The sequence below is a fragment of the Pseudorasbora parva genome, chromosome 9 (genome assembly GCF_024679245.1).
Source record: "Pseudorasbora parva isolate DD20220531a chromosome 9, ASM2467924v1, whole genome shotgun sequence".
Classification (NCBI taxonomy): domain Eukaryota; kingdom Metazoa; phylum Chordata; class Actinopteri; order Cypriniformes; family Gobionidae; genus Pseudorasbora; species Pseudorasbora parva.
The window spans coordinates 9,137,537-9,152,106 of record NC_090180.1 but is presented as its reverse complement, the minus strand read 5'-3'; the positions used below and the strand labels follow the sequence as shown (position 1 = coordinate 9,152,106).

The window sequence follows — 14,570 nt, the reverse complement described above, 5'->3', positions numbered from 1 at the left end:
TCTAAAGGTGCTATAGAAATAAAATCTAACTTGACTTGATGTCAGTTTATATATAAACAAACATATAAGAACATGTAGTGCGATTAGCCAGAGAATTGCTTATGATTAGTGATATAGAATTACAACGTGTAATATTTTAAAACAAAATATATTTTTGTATTACCTTCATCTGGGGCATTTTGATTTTTGTTTCCTCAGCAAATGTTGACGAAATGGGATTTCATTGTTTTAATTGATTAATTAATACACATATGCATTTAATTTTATTTTATTTTAAAAAAAAAATTGTCCAGTTGGCTGTTAATTTACAGACAGGATTCTGAGTGGTGTCATGATCCTAAAATTTGCTAGACAGTGTTCTGGTGTTTAATGTTGATATGAAACAGAAATTGCGATGGTCTTCTCATACCTATTTTAATTTATATATCCAAGTTAAAAAGCTTCTCAAACAAGAAAAAAATGAATGGAAGGACTTGATTTTGTCCACTGTGAAGTGTGAATTGACTGGATGGTTATGGTTTGCTATTGCTGTGGTCGCGCCCTTGTGCCAGTAAACACGTCATCAGAGAAGAGATGTCACTGCATGATGGAGTGAAAGATATTTTAATTTAAAAATTATGAGGGAAAATTAATTTTGGAAAAATACACCGGATAAATTTATAAACACTGAAATATTCCATAAAAAATAAGAATTCATTTCATGGTGATAACATGCTGGTCATTTATTTTTCTAACTATCTATCCATCTCTGAAATGCAGGCACAGTCCTCTTCTTACTGTTGTCTCGTCTCCTCACTTTCAGTAAGGATCTAATATAACTGTGTGCCTCCTCGGTGCCCCATCCTCCTCCAGTCTCAGAGGCCTGTGCAGCACTTGCTGTGCCATAAATCAAAACACTAAGCATAGCTTTGAAAGCTGAAATTAAACTCTGAATAACTGCTTTCAGGCAGCTATGCACTTTTTCTTAGTATTTGGAGGGAAGAACACCTTCTGATTGCTCCGAGATACCCAGCACTGTCACGCAGCCAGTGCCAAATGCTCATTGTGACGTTGTAATGTTAGCGGTGTGAAGGGGAAGAAGAGTGCACCCGACTTCAGGGCAACAGCGATGGCATCCCAACACTGCGCAACTGAGACCTGCTGAAAATTGATGGAATGAAAACATTATTATTCCCACAAATGCAACAAATGTAGTTGGAATATCTGGTTATTTGACTAAATGTGTGTCAATAAGACCAATACACCATGAGTATTTCCAAATCCTAGAAAGCCAATGCTGTTGTAGTGGAAATCTATCTTCTAAAGGTGAAGAAGATGATTTTGATAAGTCATGTCAGTGGATGGATGACACCCATACAGAACTCCGATACCTCTGGAATCCCTAAGAGTGGATTTGCTGTTAATTGAAGACTCAGCGTGGTGCTGGAGTGTCTGGGATGATGGGACGGAGACAGGTGTGATGAGCCTGGCTCCTGTCAGTGCAAGAACATACTCAGCACCTGCAGAGCCATCGAGAGGGCCGGGCACTGTTACAGCACGTCCTAGAACAAGCTGGCTGGCATATGCAGGCAGACAGGTGTAACTCTGAAGTTGAAGCGGAGGGCCGGGAAAGCATTAACTCTCCTTGCTCATAGGATTTCCCAGCGGTGCACTGCTCTGCTAGTCTCAGCGAATCCACTCGCATGTTTCATAATGCAGGGTACCTCCAAATATAGGCCATGGCTATTTACCTAGCGGTAAAAATTTACCAGTTATTTGTTTATGCATTATCCTGCTGGAAGTAGCCATCAGAGGATGGGTACATGGTGGTCATAAAGGGGTGGACATGTTCAGAAACAATGCTCAGGTAGGACGTGGCATTTAAACAATGCCCAATTAGCACTAAGGGGCCTAAATTGTGTCAAGAAAACATCCCCCACACCATTACACCGCCACCACCACCAGCCTGCACAGTAACAAGGCATGATGGATCCATGTTCTCATTCTGTTTACGCCAAATTCTGACTCAACAGTCTCAACAGAAATCGACAAGGCAATTTTTAACTGTCCAAATTTGGTAAGCTTGTGCAAATTGTAGCCTCTTTTTCCTATTTGTAGTGGAGATGAGTGGTGCCCGGTAGGGTCTTCTGCTGTTGTAGCCCATCCGCCTCAAGGTAGTGCATGTTGTGGCTTCACAAATGCTTTGCTAATAATATTAATAATAATAATATGGTTATTTTTTAGAACCGAACCCAAGGTCACTTTACAATGTAGTACAAAAACTATCAGCCTGTTAATGATAACACATAAACAAGCAGGTGTACAACAATCAACTCCAGATAGACAACAACAACAAAGAAGTTACATAATCAAAGTGAACAATTAACAGCAACTAGTCATGTCAGAATTATTTACTGCCCAGAGAAAACAGGTGAGTTTTAAGTTGGGATTTAAACAACTGTAGAGTCAGTGTGTTACGGAAAGTCAAGGGCAGCTTGTTCCATAATGTAGGGCCAGCAACACTAAAAGCCCTACCTCCCATAGTAGTGCGTTTAAACTTTGGTACAACAAGCAGATTATCATTGCTGGATCTGAGGGTCCGGGCAGGAACATATTTGTGAACTAACTCAGCAAGGTATAGTGGTGCAGGGCCATGAATGGCTTTGTAGACTAAAACTAACAGTTTAAACTGGATGCGGCTGGCCACAGGAAGCCAGTGAAGTTGGTTGAGGATGGGTGTGATGTGGACAGATTTTTAATTAAACGTTCGTGCTCGGGCAGCAGAGTTTTGTACCATTTGGATGCAATGCATAGCCTTTGTTGGTAAGCCGCTGTATAGAGCATTGCAGTAGTCAAGTCGTGAGGTTATGAATGCGTGAATAACGGTTTCAGCATCATTAAAGTTGAGAGATCGGCGGACACGTACAATATTTCTCAAGTGGAAAAAGCATGTCTTAACTGACCAATATGTGAGTCAAAAGTCAATGAAGAGTCAAGCAATACTCCCAGATTACGCACAATTTTTGAAGGGTTAATCCGTACACCCTCAATATTAATGAAAATGTCATCACGTTGCAAATTTTGAGATTTAGGGCCAATCAACAAGATTTCCGTTTTATCAGTATTTAATTGTAGGAAGTTATCAGTCATCCAGGTTTTAACTTCCTGAAGGCATGAGTTAACAGAAGCGGCAGGATGAGTTAAATTGGGTTCAACTGTGAAATAAATCTGAATATCATTAGCATAACTGTGAAAGTAAAGACCAATATGTCTGATTATCTGACCTAGTGGCAGTACATAAATGAGAAATAGGAGCGGACAAAGTACAGAACCTTGAGCTGCATACCTCGGTTGTAACGAGTGGTTATTTCAGTTAAAGTTGCTCTTCTATCAGCTAGAATCAGTCGGCTCATTCTCCTCTGACCTCTAGCATCAACAAGGCATTTTCGGCCACAGGACTGCCGCATACTGGATGTTTATCCCTTTTCACACCATTCTTTGTAAACCCTAGAAATGGTTGTGCATGAAAATCCCAGTAACTAATCAGATTGTAAATGTAAATTATAGTATAATTTGCAGTTTGACCACATTCGCGTACATGACGACCAATGGTGGCATGCGAGAAGGCTGGACATAAAGAAAAAAGTTCAAAGCAATGCTAAAACCAATGCACAGAAAGAATGCGCGATTGTAGAATTTTAGAAATCCCGGCTGGACATTTTATAAAGTTCAAAAAGAGGACGTATAGTCACCCTAATTAATTACTACCTGCAGTCTAGAGGAGACCACCGAAACTAAAGGTAAAATATACACTCCCACTGAAATATTCCAGCTGAAAGTATAATAGTCCATCATTCTTAGCTACAGATGCACTGCACAAGGCTTGGAGTCCAGGAGACTGCAATATAAGAATTAGTTATGCCAACAGTGGAGGGGGAAACTCATTGAGGGTCTTTAGAATGTAACCCTGGATCAAGAGCAAGTGCCACTGGTTCCACAGGCAGCCACCAGGCAAGGTGACACTCTTGTATTTATATTGTTCTGCAGCTGAGGACAGTAAAGTCCTGGCCTGCCCTAGTGCTTCTAGGAATTCTGCCATGAGTTGTCAAACATCATAACTTAAACAAGGCCTAAGATTCTTCATGCAATGTGTGCTTGATCCTCTTGTTGTAGGTCACATAGTTGGACATAATTAAATAAAAATGATTAATCTAAGAATAAATAGTTTATTGTGTTAGCGTTAAAGATCAACGTAAAACCCATTTTATCCGTAAAGAATTGATTGGTTGGTGAAAAGAAGTATCTAATATGACACCATATGATAGCTTGGTGTGAGGAACCAGAAAGTTTATCAAACGCATGTCAAGAAACCTTGCAAAAACTGGATATACAAGACCTATGCATGAATGTGATCACTTAAAAGCTTTTTGCTTTTACTAAAGCAATATACTATTGCACTGTCACTATCAAGCTGAACATAAGGAAACATTGTGGAACCTTACATTTGATTTACTGCAGACAAAAGAGCACACCAGTTTATGTAATTCAGCTAAAATAGATTTAAAAGAAATGAGATCAAAGATCAACAGAGATGAAAGATAAAAGGATAATAATAATAATGAAGAACAGAAATAAAGGTGCTCATCAAACATGACACAAAATTAAGTGGTAATAATGATATTTGGGTCTTTGAATCAGGGAATATCCCTTTGTAATATTATAATAATGGTGAGATTGGACAACGACTCGAGCGGGATCTGCATCTGGCTAGTCCGCACAAAAGCACCATCATGCAACGTGTTGGTACACGTGAATCATCCACCAGGTCTTGTCCCTGCCTGAACTTCACTTAAAAAAAGATGGAGGACTAGAATTTCTAGTTCCAGCCCTGGCCATGGTGCAGCCGAAGCGCACATTCTCACATGATCCTTAATGGCTATAGTTCTCCGTTGGGGATGCAGGTTCGAGTTTGGCCTGTGCCATTTTGCCATAGTAGGTCCCTAGTGTGCTAGAATACAGTGTGAGAGAGTCAGAAGCATGCTAACTATAATCTGGTTCTGAGGTTACTTGTTTCATGGAAATATAACTTCATTAATGTTCTATTTACAGCAGGTTTGTTTTTCGGGCTAAGAATTGGCCAACACAAGAATAAGTATTTCATTACATGCACTTGGAACTGTGCATGCATCTCTTCTCCTCCACCAATAACTAATGGTGTTAGCAGCAGGCAGGCCTCTTTATGTCCCTCTGCCCTGCCCACAGAAGAATCTTGATGCGTTTGATATTCTCCTAACAGCTGCCGGAGACAGAACAGGGAATGCTGGGATTGCTATGTACAGCTGAAATGTCAGGAGGCCTCCTGTACAGAGGGTGTTATTTATAAGGCTTAAAGGAAAGCGGAGAAGATCTGCTGGGCGTTAGAGCTTAGTTACGCAAAGAGATCGGCTCCATTTACCTCTGCTTTTTTCCTTCTTAAAAACTTCACTGGTTTATTTGTGCAGATAAAATGTAAACATGGCACTGATTAACACAGCTGTCTGTCAATATAACCCACACACCACGATGTGTGAATTTCTGAAAGATAGCTGTTGGATGATTTATAAACAGACACTAGGTGTCACTATACTTATTTAGTTTTCTGTTTTGTAGTTCACACAGGTAAAGTGGATAGTAAAATAGCCATCCTATTTTATATATATTTTATATAGTGTATATTATAATGAATATAATATTGTTGCTCATTGTGCTTGAAAATGATAATAATATGAAATAATAATATGAAATAATATTTCCTGTGTCAAGAGGGTGTCCTAGTAACAAAGGAGCAGTCTCTAGTACTGACTTCTGGGGCCGGATGCATAAATCACTAAGATTAGTATTACAATTTAGTCATAATCTTTTTTCTTTAAGACTGTTCATAACTTTAAGTCAGTTACATTAAAAACTTAGTTTGGCCTTATTTGATACCAGGAAGTAAGACTGTGTCATACTAGATCTTAAGACACTGTCTGAACATAATGGCTATGTTTATGATGTAATCCTGGTTTTCTACTCCTGAGCTTATAAACCTATTGCTATGACAAAACCTAGAGACCGAGACTAGCTTCAAAGAAGGGAATTCTAGTCATCCACAAACCTGATACCAAAAAAGTTGGGACACTGTACAAATTGTGAGAAGAAGAAATAACAGAATGCAATGATGTGGAAGTTTACAACATAGGTACAACATCAGAATACAAAATATGTGACATAGCAATTGTTTAAACTTAGAACATTTATAATTTTAAGGGAAAATAAGTTGATTTTAAATTACATGACATCAACACATCTAAAAAAAAGTTGGGACAAGGCCATGTTTACCACTGTGTGGCATCCCCTCTTCTTTTTATAACAGTCTGCAAATGTCTCTGGGGACTGAGGAGACAAGTTGCTAAAGTTTAGGAATAGGATTGTTGTCCCATTCTTATCTAATACAGGCTTCTAGTTGCTCAACTATCTTAGGTCTTCTTTGTTGCATCTTCCTCTTTATGATGTGCAAAATGTTTTCTATGGGTGAAAGATCTGGAACGCAGACTGGCCATTTCAGTACTCGGATCCTTCTTCTATGCAGCCATGATGTTGTAATCGATGCAGTATGTGGTCTGGCATTGCCATGTTGGAAAATGCAAGGTCTTCCCTGAAAGAGACGAGGTCTGGATGGGCATATGTTGTTCTAGAACTTGGATATACCTTTCAACATTGATGGTGCCTTTCCAGATGTGTAAGCTGCCCAGATGCAGGCTTCTGAACAAAGTGCTGATAACAACTTTTGTTGTCCTTGTCCCCTTTAGTCCGGATGACATGTTGTCCCAGTATTCCAAAAAGAACTTCACATTTTGATTCGTCTGACCACAGAACAGTTTTCCACTTTGCCACAGTCCATTTTAAAGGAGCCTTGGCCCAGAGAATACGCCTGTGCTTCTGGATCATGTTTAGATATGGCTTCTTTTTTGACCTATAGAGTTTTAGCCGGCTACGGCGAATGGCACGATGGATTGTGTTCACTGACAATGTTTTCTGGAAGTATTCCTAAGCCCATGTTGTGATTTCCATTACAGTAGCATTCCTGTATATGATGCAGTGCTGTGTAAGGGCCTGAAGATCACGGCATCCAATGTGGTTTTCCAGCCTTGACTCTTACGCACAGAGATTGTTCCAGATTCTCAGAATCTTTTGATGATATTATGCACTGTAGTTGATGATTACTTCAAACTCTTTGCAATTTTTCTCTAATAAAATCCTTTATGATATAGCTCCGCTATTTTTTACCGCAGCATTGGGAATTGGTGATCCTAATCCCATCTTGATTTACCAGAGACACTGCCACTCTAAGAGGCTTTTTTATTCTTAATCATGTTACCAATTGACCTAATAAGTTGCAATTAGGTCCTCCAACTGTTCCTTATATGTACATTTAACTTTTCCAGCCTCTTATTGATACCTGTCCAAATTTTATTGGAATTTGTAGCTCTTATGAAATCCAAAATGAGCCAATATTTGGCATGACATTTCAAAATGACTCACTTTCAACATATGATATGTTGTTTATATTCTATTGTGAATAAAATATAAGTTCATGAGATGTGTAAATTATTGCATTCCTTTTTTTTATTCACAATTTGTACAGTGTCCAAACTTTTTGCAATGCTGATTGTTTCAAAGTAGCATCAGAGTGTTAAAAAGAAAAATAATGCAACAGAATTTGATTTGGTTGTACAGCCACTTTGGAGAAAACAGTGATTCAGCTCAGTTCAATTATCATATAGTGTCAATGCGGGCAGATCGGTAATATAGTTGAATATTTAGTATCCCCACCCCAACTAAGCAAGCCAAAAGTCAAACGCAACAGAGGTGATTATGGCAAGGAACCAAAACTCCATCAGGTGACAGAATGGAGAAAAAAAAACCTTGGGAGAAACCAGGCTCAGTTGGGGTGCCAGTTCTCCTGAGGCCAAAAAGAATCACAGGTGGTATATGAAAAATGGGACCCAGTTCAGCCTATGCAAACCAGGGCCTCAGCAAACTCACAGGGGGCCTAAAGATGATTACATTTTTAAGGGCAAAATAAGCATTAAAATAAGAAATATCTTGATGTTTGCCCTCAACAATGGGTGTGTGTGTGTGTAGAATAAAAACCTGGATATATGAGTAGTCTAATAGTGCTTTTTCACTGCATGGTAACACTTGGTACGTCTCAGTACGGTACGGCTTGGCTCAGCTTAGCTCGCTTTGCTTTTCTGCTGCATGGTACGGAACAGCTCGGCTCGCTTCGGTTTTCCACTGCAGTTAGCACCGTTTTAAAGTGGGTGGGATTATAGAATAATTGTTGTAATAGTGCCACCTCTACTTCTCGGCATGTGTATGTTTTTTATCAACAAGATGAATACATTTGTTTAAAAGGAGGCTGAGAACAGCAAAACAAAATACTGTTAAAAACAAGAGAGTAGGCAACAAAGCGCAGCTGACAACATCACTTGATTTGCTCAACAGCACACAAGGGTAAACTAATCTTGTATTTAGCAATGTGTTTAGGGTCTCAACCACTATGTCACTGTCATAAAAGCATATAATGGTAGTGACGATTCTCTCTGAGCAATTAGTGATCTGTAGTGTTTACATGTCACTTTTTTGTATCGGAACAGCAAGCTTGGAACCTCAACTGAGGTGGTACTATTTAAGCAAACCGTACCGAGCTGCACCATGCATTGGAAAAGCACCAAAAAGTGAACCGTACCGATCCATACCGAGCCACACCATGCAGTGGAAAAGCACCAAAAGATGAACCGTACCGATCCATACCGTGCTGCACCATGCAATGGAAAAGCACCAAAAGATGAACCATACTGAGCCGTACCAAACTTTACCATGCAGTGGAAAAGCGTCATCATTTTAAAAGTGGACCTAGAAAAGTCATATAAATTATTTCAATTTCATGACTCATGGGTATTTTAAATTTAATTATACACTTTTCTAGTCAGGTAGGATTTGAGTCTGAATATTTGTAAAAATCCCTATTTCTCCTTATCCAGTAAATCACGAACAGCTGGAAAATTCATGAGGCCTTTAAATATTCTTGTAGTGCATCAGTTGGATTTTGTCTGCCTCGAGTATGAAGTTCATTTGACGGTTAGTTTGACGGTTTCTAGAGCAGAGAGGAAGCTCTGTGCACTCCAGACATTAGTGTTATTATGCTGTGGGTGCAGTGCCCTGAACCGCTTCTGACTCTCCCTATTACTCCACTCCCGAAGTGCACCCCATGAACTCTTGGGAGCCGTATATCGCCCTCCAAGCTATCTCCCCTCTCTCGCTGCCTTCCTCTGCACGTAAACAAAGTCTTGATCGAGCAATTTGAACTTCATCTGTGCTCTAGCTAACTTTAGCCTTTCTGTTTGGGGGTGGGAGGGGGCTTCCATTCCCATAATACAACTTGCTCACCCATACGGACATTTGACACAGCTGATCCCCCTCCCATCTGTATCGGTGCGTTCAGCCCCCTGCTCATCAGGACAGGACGGGCTCAGAGAGAGAGAGAGAGAGGGGACTGGTCCGGGAGGCAGAACCCAGAGCGGCTCATGTTTCGCAGGGCTGGGAACCCGTTGGCTATGGACTTGAGTTGAGATTTTGTGTTTTGTAGTTTCGAAAAGCAATCAGGAGGCTGGCGGCCTGGCCTCTTTGGTACAATGCTCCTGGATTCCAGCTGTAACAGAAGCAGGCACGATTCTAGGAATTGTTCCGTGCACCGAGACACATCTACCTTGCATCCCTGGACAAAGCCCGGCAAATGAGAGTTTTGAAGTGAGCGGAACATTGGAAGAAAGAGCGAGCGAGTGACACCGGCTTAAACGGAGTTCTCTGCGAGCTCCTGAACGGAAGCTGATCCCCCCAGAGGACCTACTGTAGGAGTAGCTTGTCCAATTTCTTTATTTTGAGGGTTTTTTCCTAATTTCTCACTTTTTGAATCCTTTGACATTGCCAATATGATGATCAAGGAGGCTTCGTTAAGGGAGGATCCCGACTTGCGGGGGGAACTGGCCTTTTTGGCCCGAGGCTGTGACTTTGTCCTTCCATCACGGTTCAAGAAAAGGCTCAAGTCTTTCCAGCAAGCCCAGGTCAGTAGCCAACCTCTGTAGTTTAGCAAAGAATGCCATGGCTAACTCTCACATGCCAGACAAGACAAACTATTCACAGGCAGATACCAACGCGTTTATTAATAGGTTAGTGTAAGGGGGTGAGGCAGGACAGGAATACAGTGTCCAAGTGTTGCGTACAGGAGCTTCGAGGAGGGGGGAGGGAGCGGACGGTACGGGCCAGGCTCGAGCCACAGCTGTTCTCTTCAATACGTCCATTCGGCCCACTCAAGCTTGCAGTAGAGTTCTCCAAAATTCAGTCGCATTTCAACAGCTTGGTTTCTGTTTGATTGACAGTAAGACATAGGTGCATGCTTAGACTCTAGGGTTTTCCCCTGAGAACAGAATAAGAACAGTATGTCAAGACTATGTATAGAATGTGTTGGACATTTCCACAGCTTGTTATTAGAAGTTTAACCTTGGTGCCACAATGTCCTGTCTGAAAAGAATGAAGTGAATTGACATCAGCTGTTAGTGTCGGGGCTGTGAATTAGACTGTATGCATGGAGTGTTTTGAAGTAACATGTGACATGTCCCAATCGTTTATCCAGTCCAAGGAAAGTTAAACTCAAATCAATCCACAACCCCCCTGAAATTAAGTCTTTGACTTGTTTTGGTGAGGGTAGGAAGGAAGAAAGGTAAATATCTGTCTTATTTTTGCTGGGGAGTTCTTGTCATCACATCGACAAGTTGATTGATCAGTGTGAATATGCAGAACGAGAGCCAACATCCTCGCACAGCAAGTGCCGGGAGAGAATTTCACACAAAGTTTTTCAAAAGAACAGTAGCAATTAAGTAGGCATCTTTAATGTCATAGAAGACTTTAAAGGCATTATTTACTTGTTACGTATATCACTATAAATACTTCAAATCATCTGTAGAGCTTGGATGTGATGCTGAAGTAAAAATGCTTATTAGAAGATGTGCTCTAAATATACAAAATATGTGCTGCTTTTGTTTATTCTCAATATTAGTTGTCATTCCTGAATTTTTTTTGTAATGCTAATGTGTCTTGTCATGCAAAGGTGAACATATATATATGAGTTTGAGAGTTTTTCATATATAATATGAACAACCCTCATTTTGAAGTTAAAAACAATTTAACAACCACTGTCAACATCATTTCATATCCACTGTTTGCTTCATGCACCCCTTTGTTTTTAGCTTAGCGTCTTAGATCCGTTGTAGAATGTCATGTATATTCAATTATTTCTTCGAGGCCTTCTAAAGCAAATATGCCCATGGAGATCCTTATTCTTTCTCTCTCTCTCTCTCTCTCTCTCTCTCTCTCTCTCTGCGTATCAATAGATCCAGCCTGAGAAGAAACCTGGAACACCTCCTCCAGCTCTTACACCTGCACCCTCCTCGCCAACCCCACGGCCACCCAGTCCTCCACCTGCCAAAGTGGTGGCCACACCCCCACCCTCCTCCATAAACATTCCACGCTTCTACTTCCCCAAAGGCCTTCCGAACTGTGCAGCCAACTATGACGAACCCATTGCCAAAATCGAGGCAGCCTTCACAGATTTTGAGGAGGAGAAAGCTGACATTTATGAAATGGGGAAGATAGCGAAGGTGGATATGAATTTTGTTTCGCTTAAAATGAGATTTATAGTCTAATATTCAATTCAATAGCCTTAGATTGACAGCTTTGAACATGCTAGCTGACACTTGTTTTTAGAACTCTTCGCCCTCATATCTGCTTGCAAAATTATATTGGCACAGCATTATAGTGGATGCCGTCTTATAACAACATCCTGTTTTCTCACATTTTGAATAATATATGAACAATATTATGTAATGAAAAAATATGAACAGAATAATCCATCCTGACATTTACACTTTTCATTTTTACATAATTTAAGTAATATTGAGGTATAATAAATTGCGCTATCAGCTTTTATTTATTTCCATGACAAAAAAAAAAAATACAACGAAAACAGAAAATTCATTCATATCATTTCACAGGCATGCGGATGTCCCCTCTATTGGAAAGCACCAATGTTCATTTGTGCTGGCGGAGAGCGAACAGGTTTTGTTTCTGTTCACTCATTCATTGCAACATGGAGAAAGTAAGTTTCAACACACATCGCTTTTCACTAAAAAAGTGCTTTATATGTCTTATGTGGCATTGGATTGAGACTTTTGCTTATTACAGGTTATTGCACAGCTGCTATGATGATGCATCCAAGTTTGTTTACTTGCTGGCCAAACCAGGCTGCAATTACCTGGAACAAGAAGATTTCATCCCTCTATTACAGGTTGGAACATTACTCTTGTAATACATTGTGTTTTTTACAGTGCATATAGCTGTGAAAAATAAGCCTTTTGGTACCTCCTGTTTTTCTGCGTAAGTAATTACTAAAAGTAGATATGAAATTATGATAATGAATAAATTAAGTCTTAAGTAAAGGTGAACTTCACACTGCACAAAAATCTATTATATTATATTATATTATGTTATGTTATGTTATGTTATGTTATGTTATGTTATGTTATGTTATGTTATGTTATGTTATGTTATGTTATGTTATATTATATTATATTATATTATATTATATTATATTATATTATATTATATTATATTATATTATATTATATTATATTATATTATATTATATTATATTATATTAATTATATTTCTAAACTGACTGTCCTGTGTTGGATCCCATGGATTTTACAGGCTATATTTGTATTTAGGTTTATAAATAATTTATAAATAAAATCAATACATAGGCAATCAAAAGGGGCTTTATAGAATTAAACTGTTAGGTTAGGACGGTCATCTCATTCTGTTTTTTTGTTTGTTGTTGTTTTTAATTATTATTAGGACATTGTGGACACTCATCCAGGCCTGACATTTTTGAAAGATGCTCCTGAATTCCATTCCCGGTACATCACAACAGTAAGCATCTTTATTAAGAGCTCAATGACACAGGCAGGAGATTTCTCATGGGGATAAAATTACGGGAATCATTGGAACACACTGCAAAAATCTTTTGTTTATTTTTTTATACATTCAACAACTTTTGTGGGTCAGAGAACATGACTTTGCTTTGTCTTGGGCTAATCATCAGTTTGGCCTGCTGTAATCTCTGTTTGTAGCATTGCTCCGACATTTCAGTTTTGTGTTCAAAGGCCTTGTTAGCTTATTTAAGTGTTTAAAGTAAATCAGATCCAGCTATCTAAGCTAAACTGGTGGAGCGTCGAAACCATGAGATATGGAGTGCGCCTGTCTGTCTGTCTGTCTGTCTGTGGGACAGCTGCAACACGTGCTGTGAATGGGGGACGGAGGGGGTGGGAAGGGCAATGGCGTCAAAGTGGCCTGACATCACGGAAACACGGATGCCACCAACAGGCCACTGACCCTGGTCTTGCACAACCCCATATTTAGACACTTCCTTGCACTGGTGCACTGGCTGACACACCCCAGTACCAATTTTTCCTATGAGGACTGATCTATCAGGAAATGCATGTTAATCCACACTGATGTCACTGTTTCTCTTGGAATCTGAAGCATGGGTACTTTGTCACCACAGGGCTAGATATAACCCAGTATGTCTCCAACCAGTCCCTAGACAACTATACCTACAGGCAGATGAAATAATTTAATAAAAAATGCAAATTTCTCTTCATATATTTAGCCTCATGCCGTTCTAAACCTGTCTGACTTGAGATTTCAGAGCTGTAATAGATGGACAATTTCATTAAATATTGTTTTAAATGTAGTTCTGTTCCTCACACAAAGTACAGCTTCAGTTAACATGGAATATAGTGAAAAAGTCATGTGAGCAACGTTTATGGCCATGTTGGCGTGTCAACCTGAATTATTTATGATATCATTTTTGTGGGTTTGAAATATCCGTGTTTATTTTTTTTTTTAAACACATCGTCAATAGCAGCAATACCCCTGATTAAAAAAAAATCACTTCTTATTAAATGTGTCACTAAAATACAGAGTATCAGTTCTCATTTAGCAGTAGAGTTAGACTTTGACTAAAGGACATTATTAGGGAGATTATTGCTTCATTAAACATCTATGCTTTATGTATTTGGGTTCCGTGATTATTACGATGTATAACATGCAGAGAACATCTTAAAGTCATTTTTTCAAAGACTTTCTTTTGGATTATGTCCAAAGTAGTAAATTTTTTGTTTCCAAATAAAATTAAATTCCATGTCAGTGTTTTGGAGATGAAGCAAGCACTTTTATCTAGGACTTTCAAAGTTTTCTTTAGAACTTTGACATCCTTATCTCCATGATGTCCTTTCTCTACTCTTCAGGTGATCCAGAGAATATTTTACACAGTTAATCGCTCCTGGACAGGCAAGATCAACATGACAGAGCTCAGAAGAAGCAACTTCCTCCAGGTAAACTCTATTAAATGGCACCATAACTCTAGGCCTTCAATGTGTTGAATTCAA

General features: G+C 39.3%; 1 protein-coding gene across 2 annotated transcripts in view; it reads left to right on the top strand.

Annotated features, from left to right (window-relative positions):
* ppp2r3a (protein phosphatase 2, regulatory subunit B'', alpha) overlaps positions 1 to 14,570 on the top strand; it is an 88,723-nt gene that overhangs the window by 67,630 nt on the left and 6,523 nt on the right. Inside the window, exons 1-6 of one of the 2 annotated variants that reach the window (XM_067453750.1) lie at positions 9,482 to 10,127; positions 11,454 to 11,720; positions 12,114 to 12,217; positions 12,304 to 12,406; positions 12,976 to 13,050; positions 14,430 to 14,516. In XM_067453750.1, the coding sequence (XP_067309851.1) occupies positions 9,996 to 10,127; positions 11,454 to 11,720; positions 12,114 to 12,217; positions 12,304 to 12,406; positions 12,976 to 13,050; positions 14,430 to 14,516 (768 nt within the window). In that variant the 5' untranslated portion in view covers positions 9,482 to 9,995. Of the gene's footprint in view, positions 1 to 9,481; positions 10,128 to 11,453; positions 11,721 to 12,113; positions 12,218 to 12,303; positions 12,407 to 12,975; positions 13,051 to 14,429; positions 14,517 to 14,570 lie in introns of those variants that run through there. The other variant, XM_067453749.1, reaches the window with a different exon arrangement.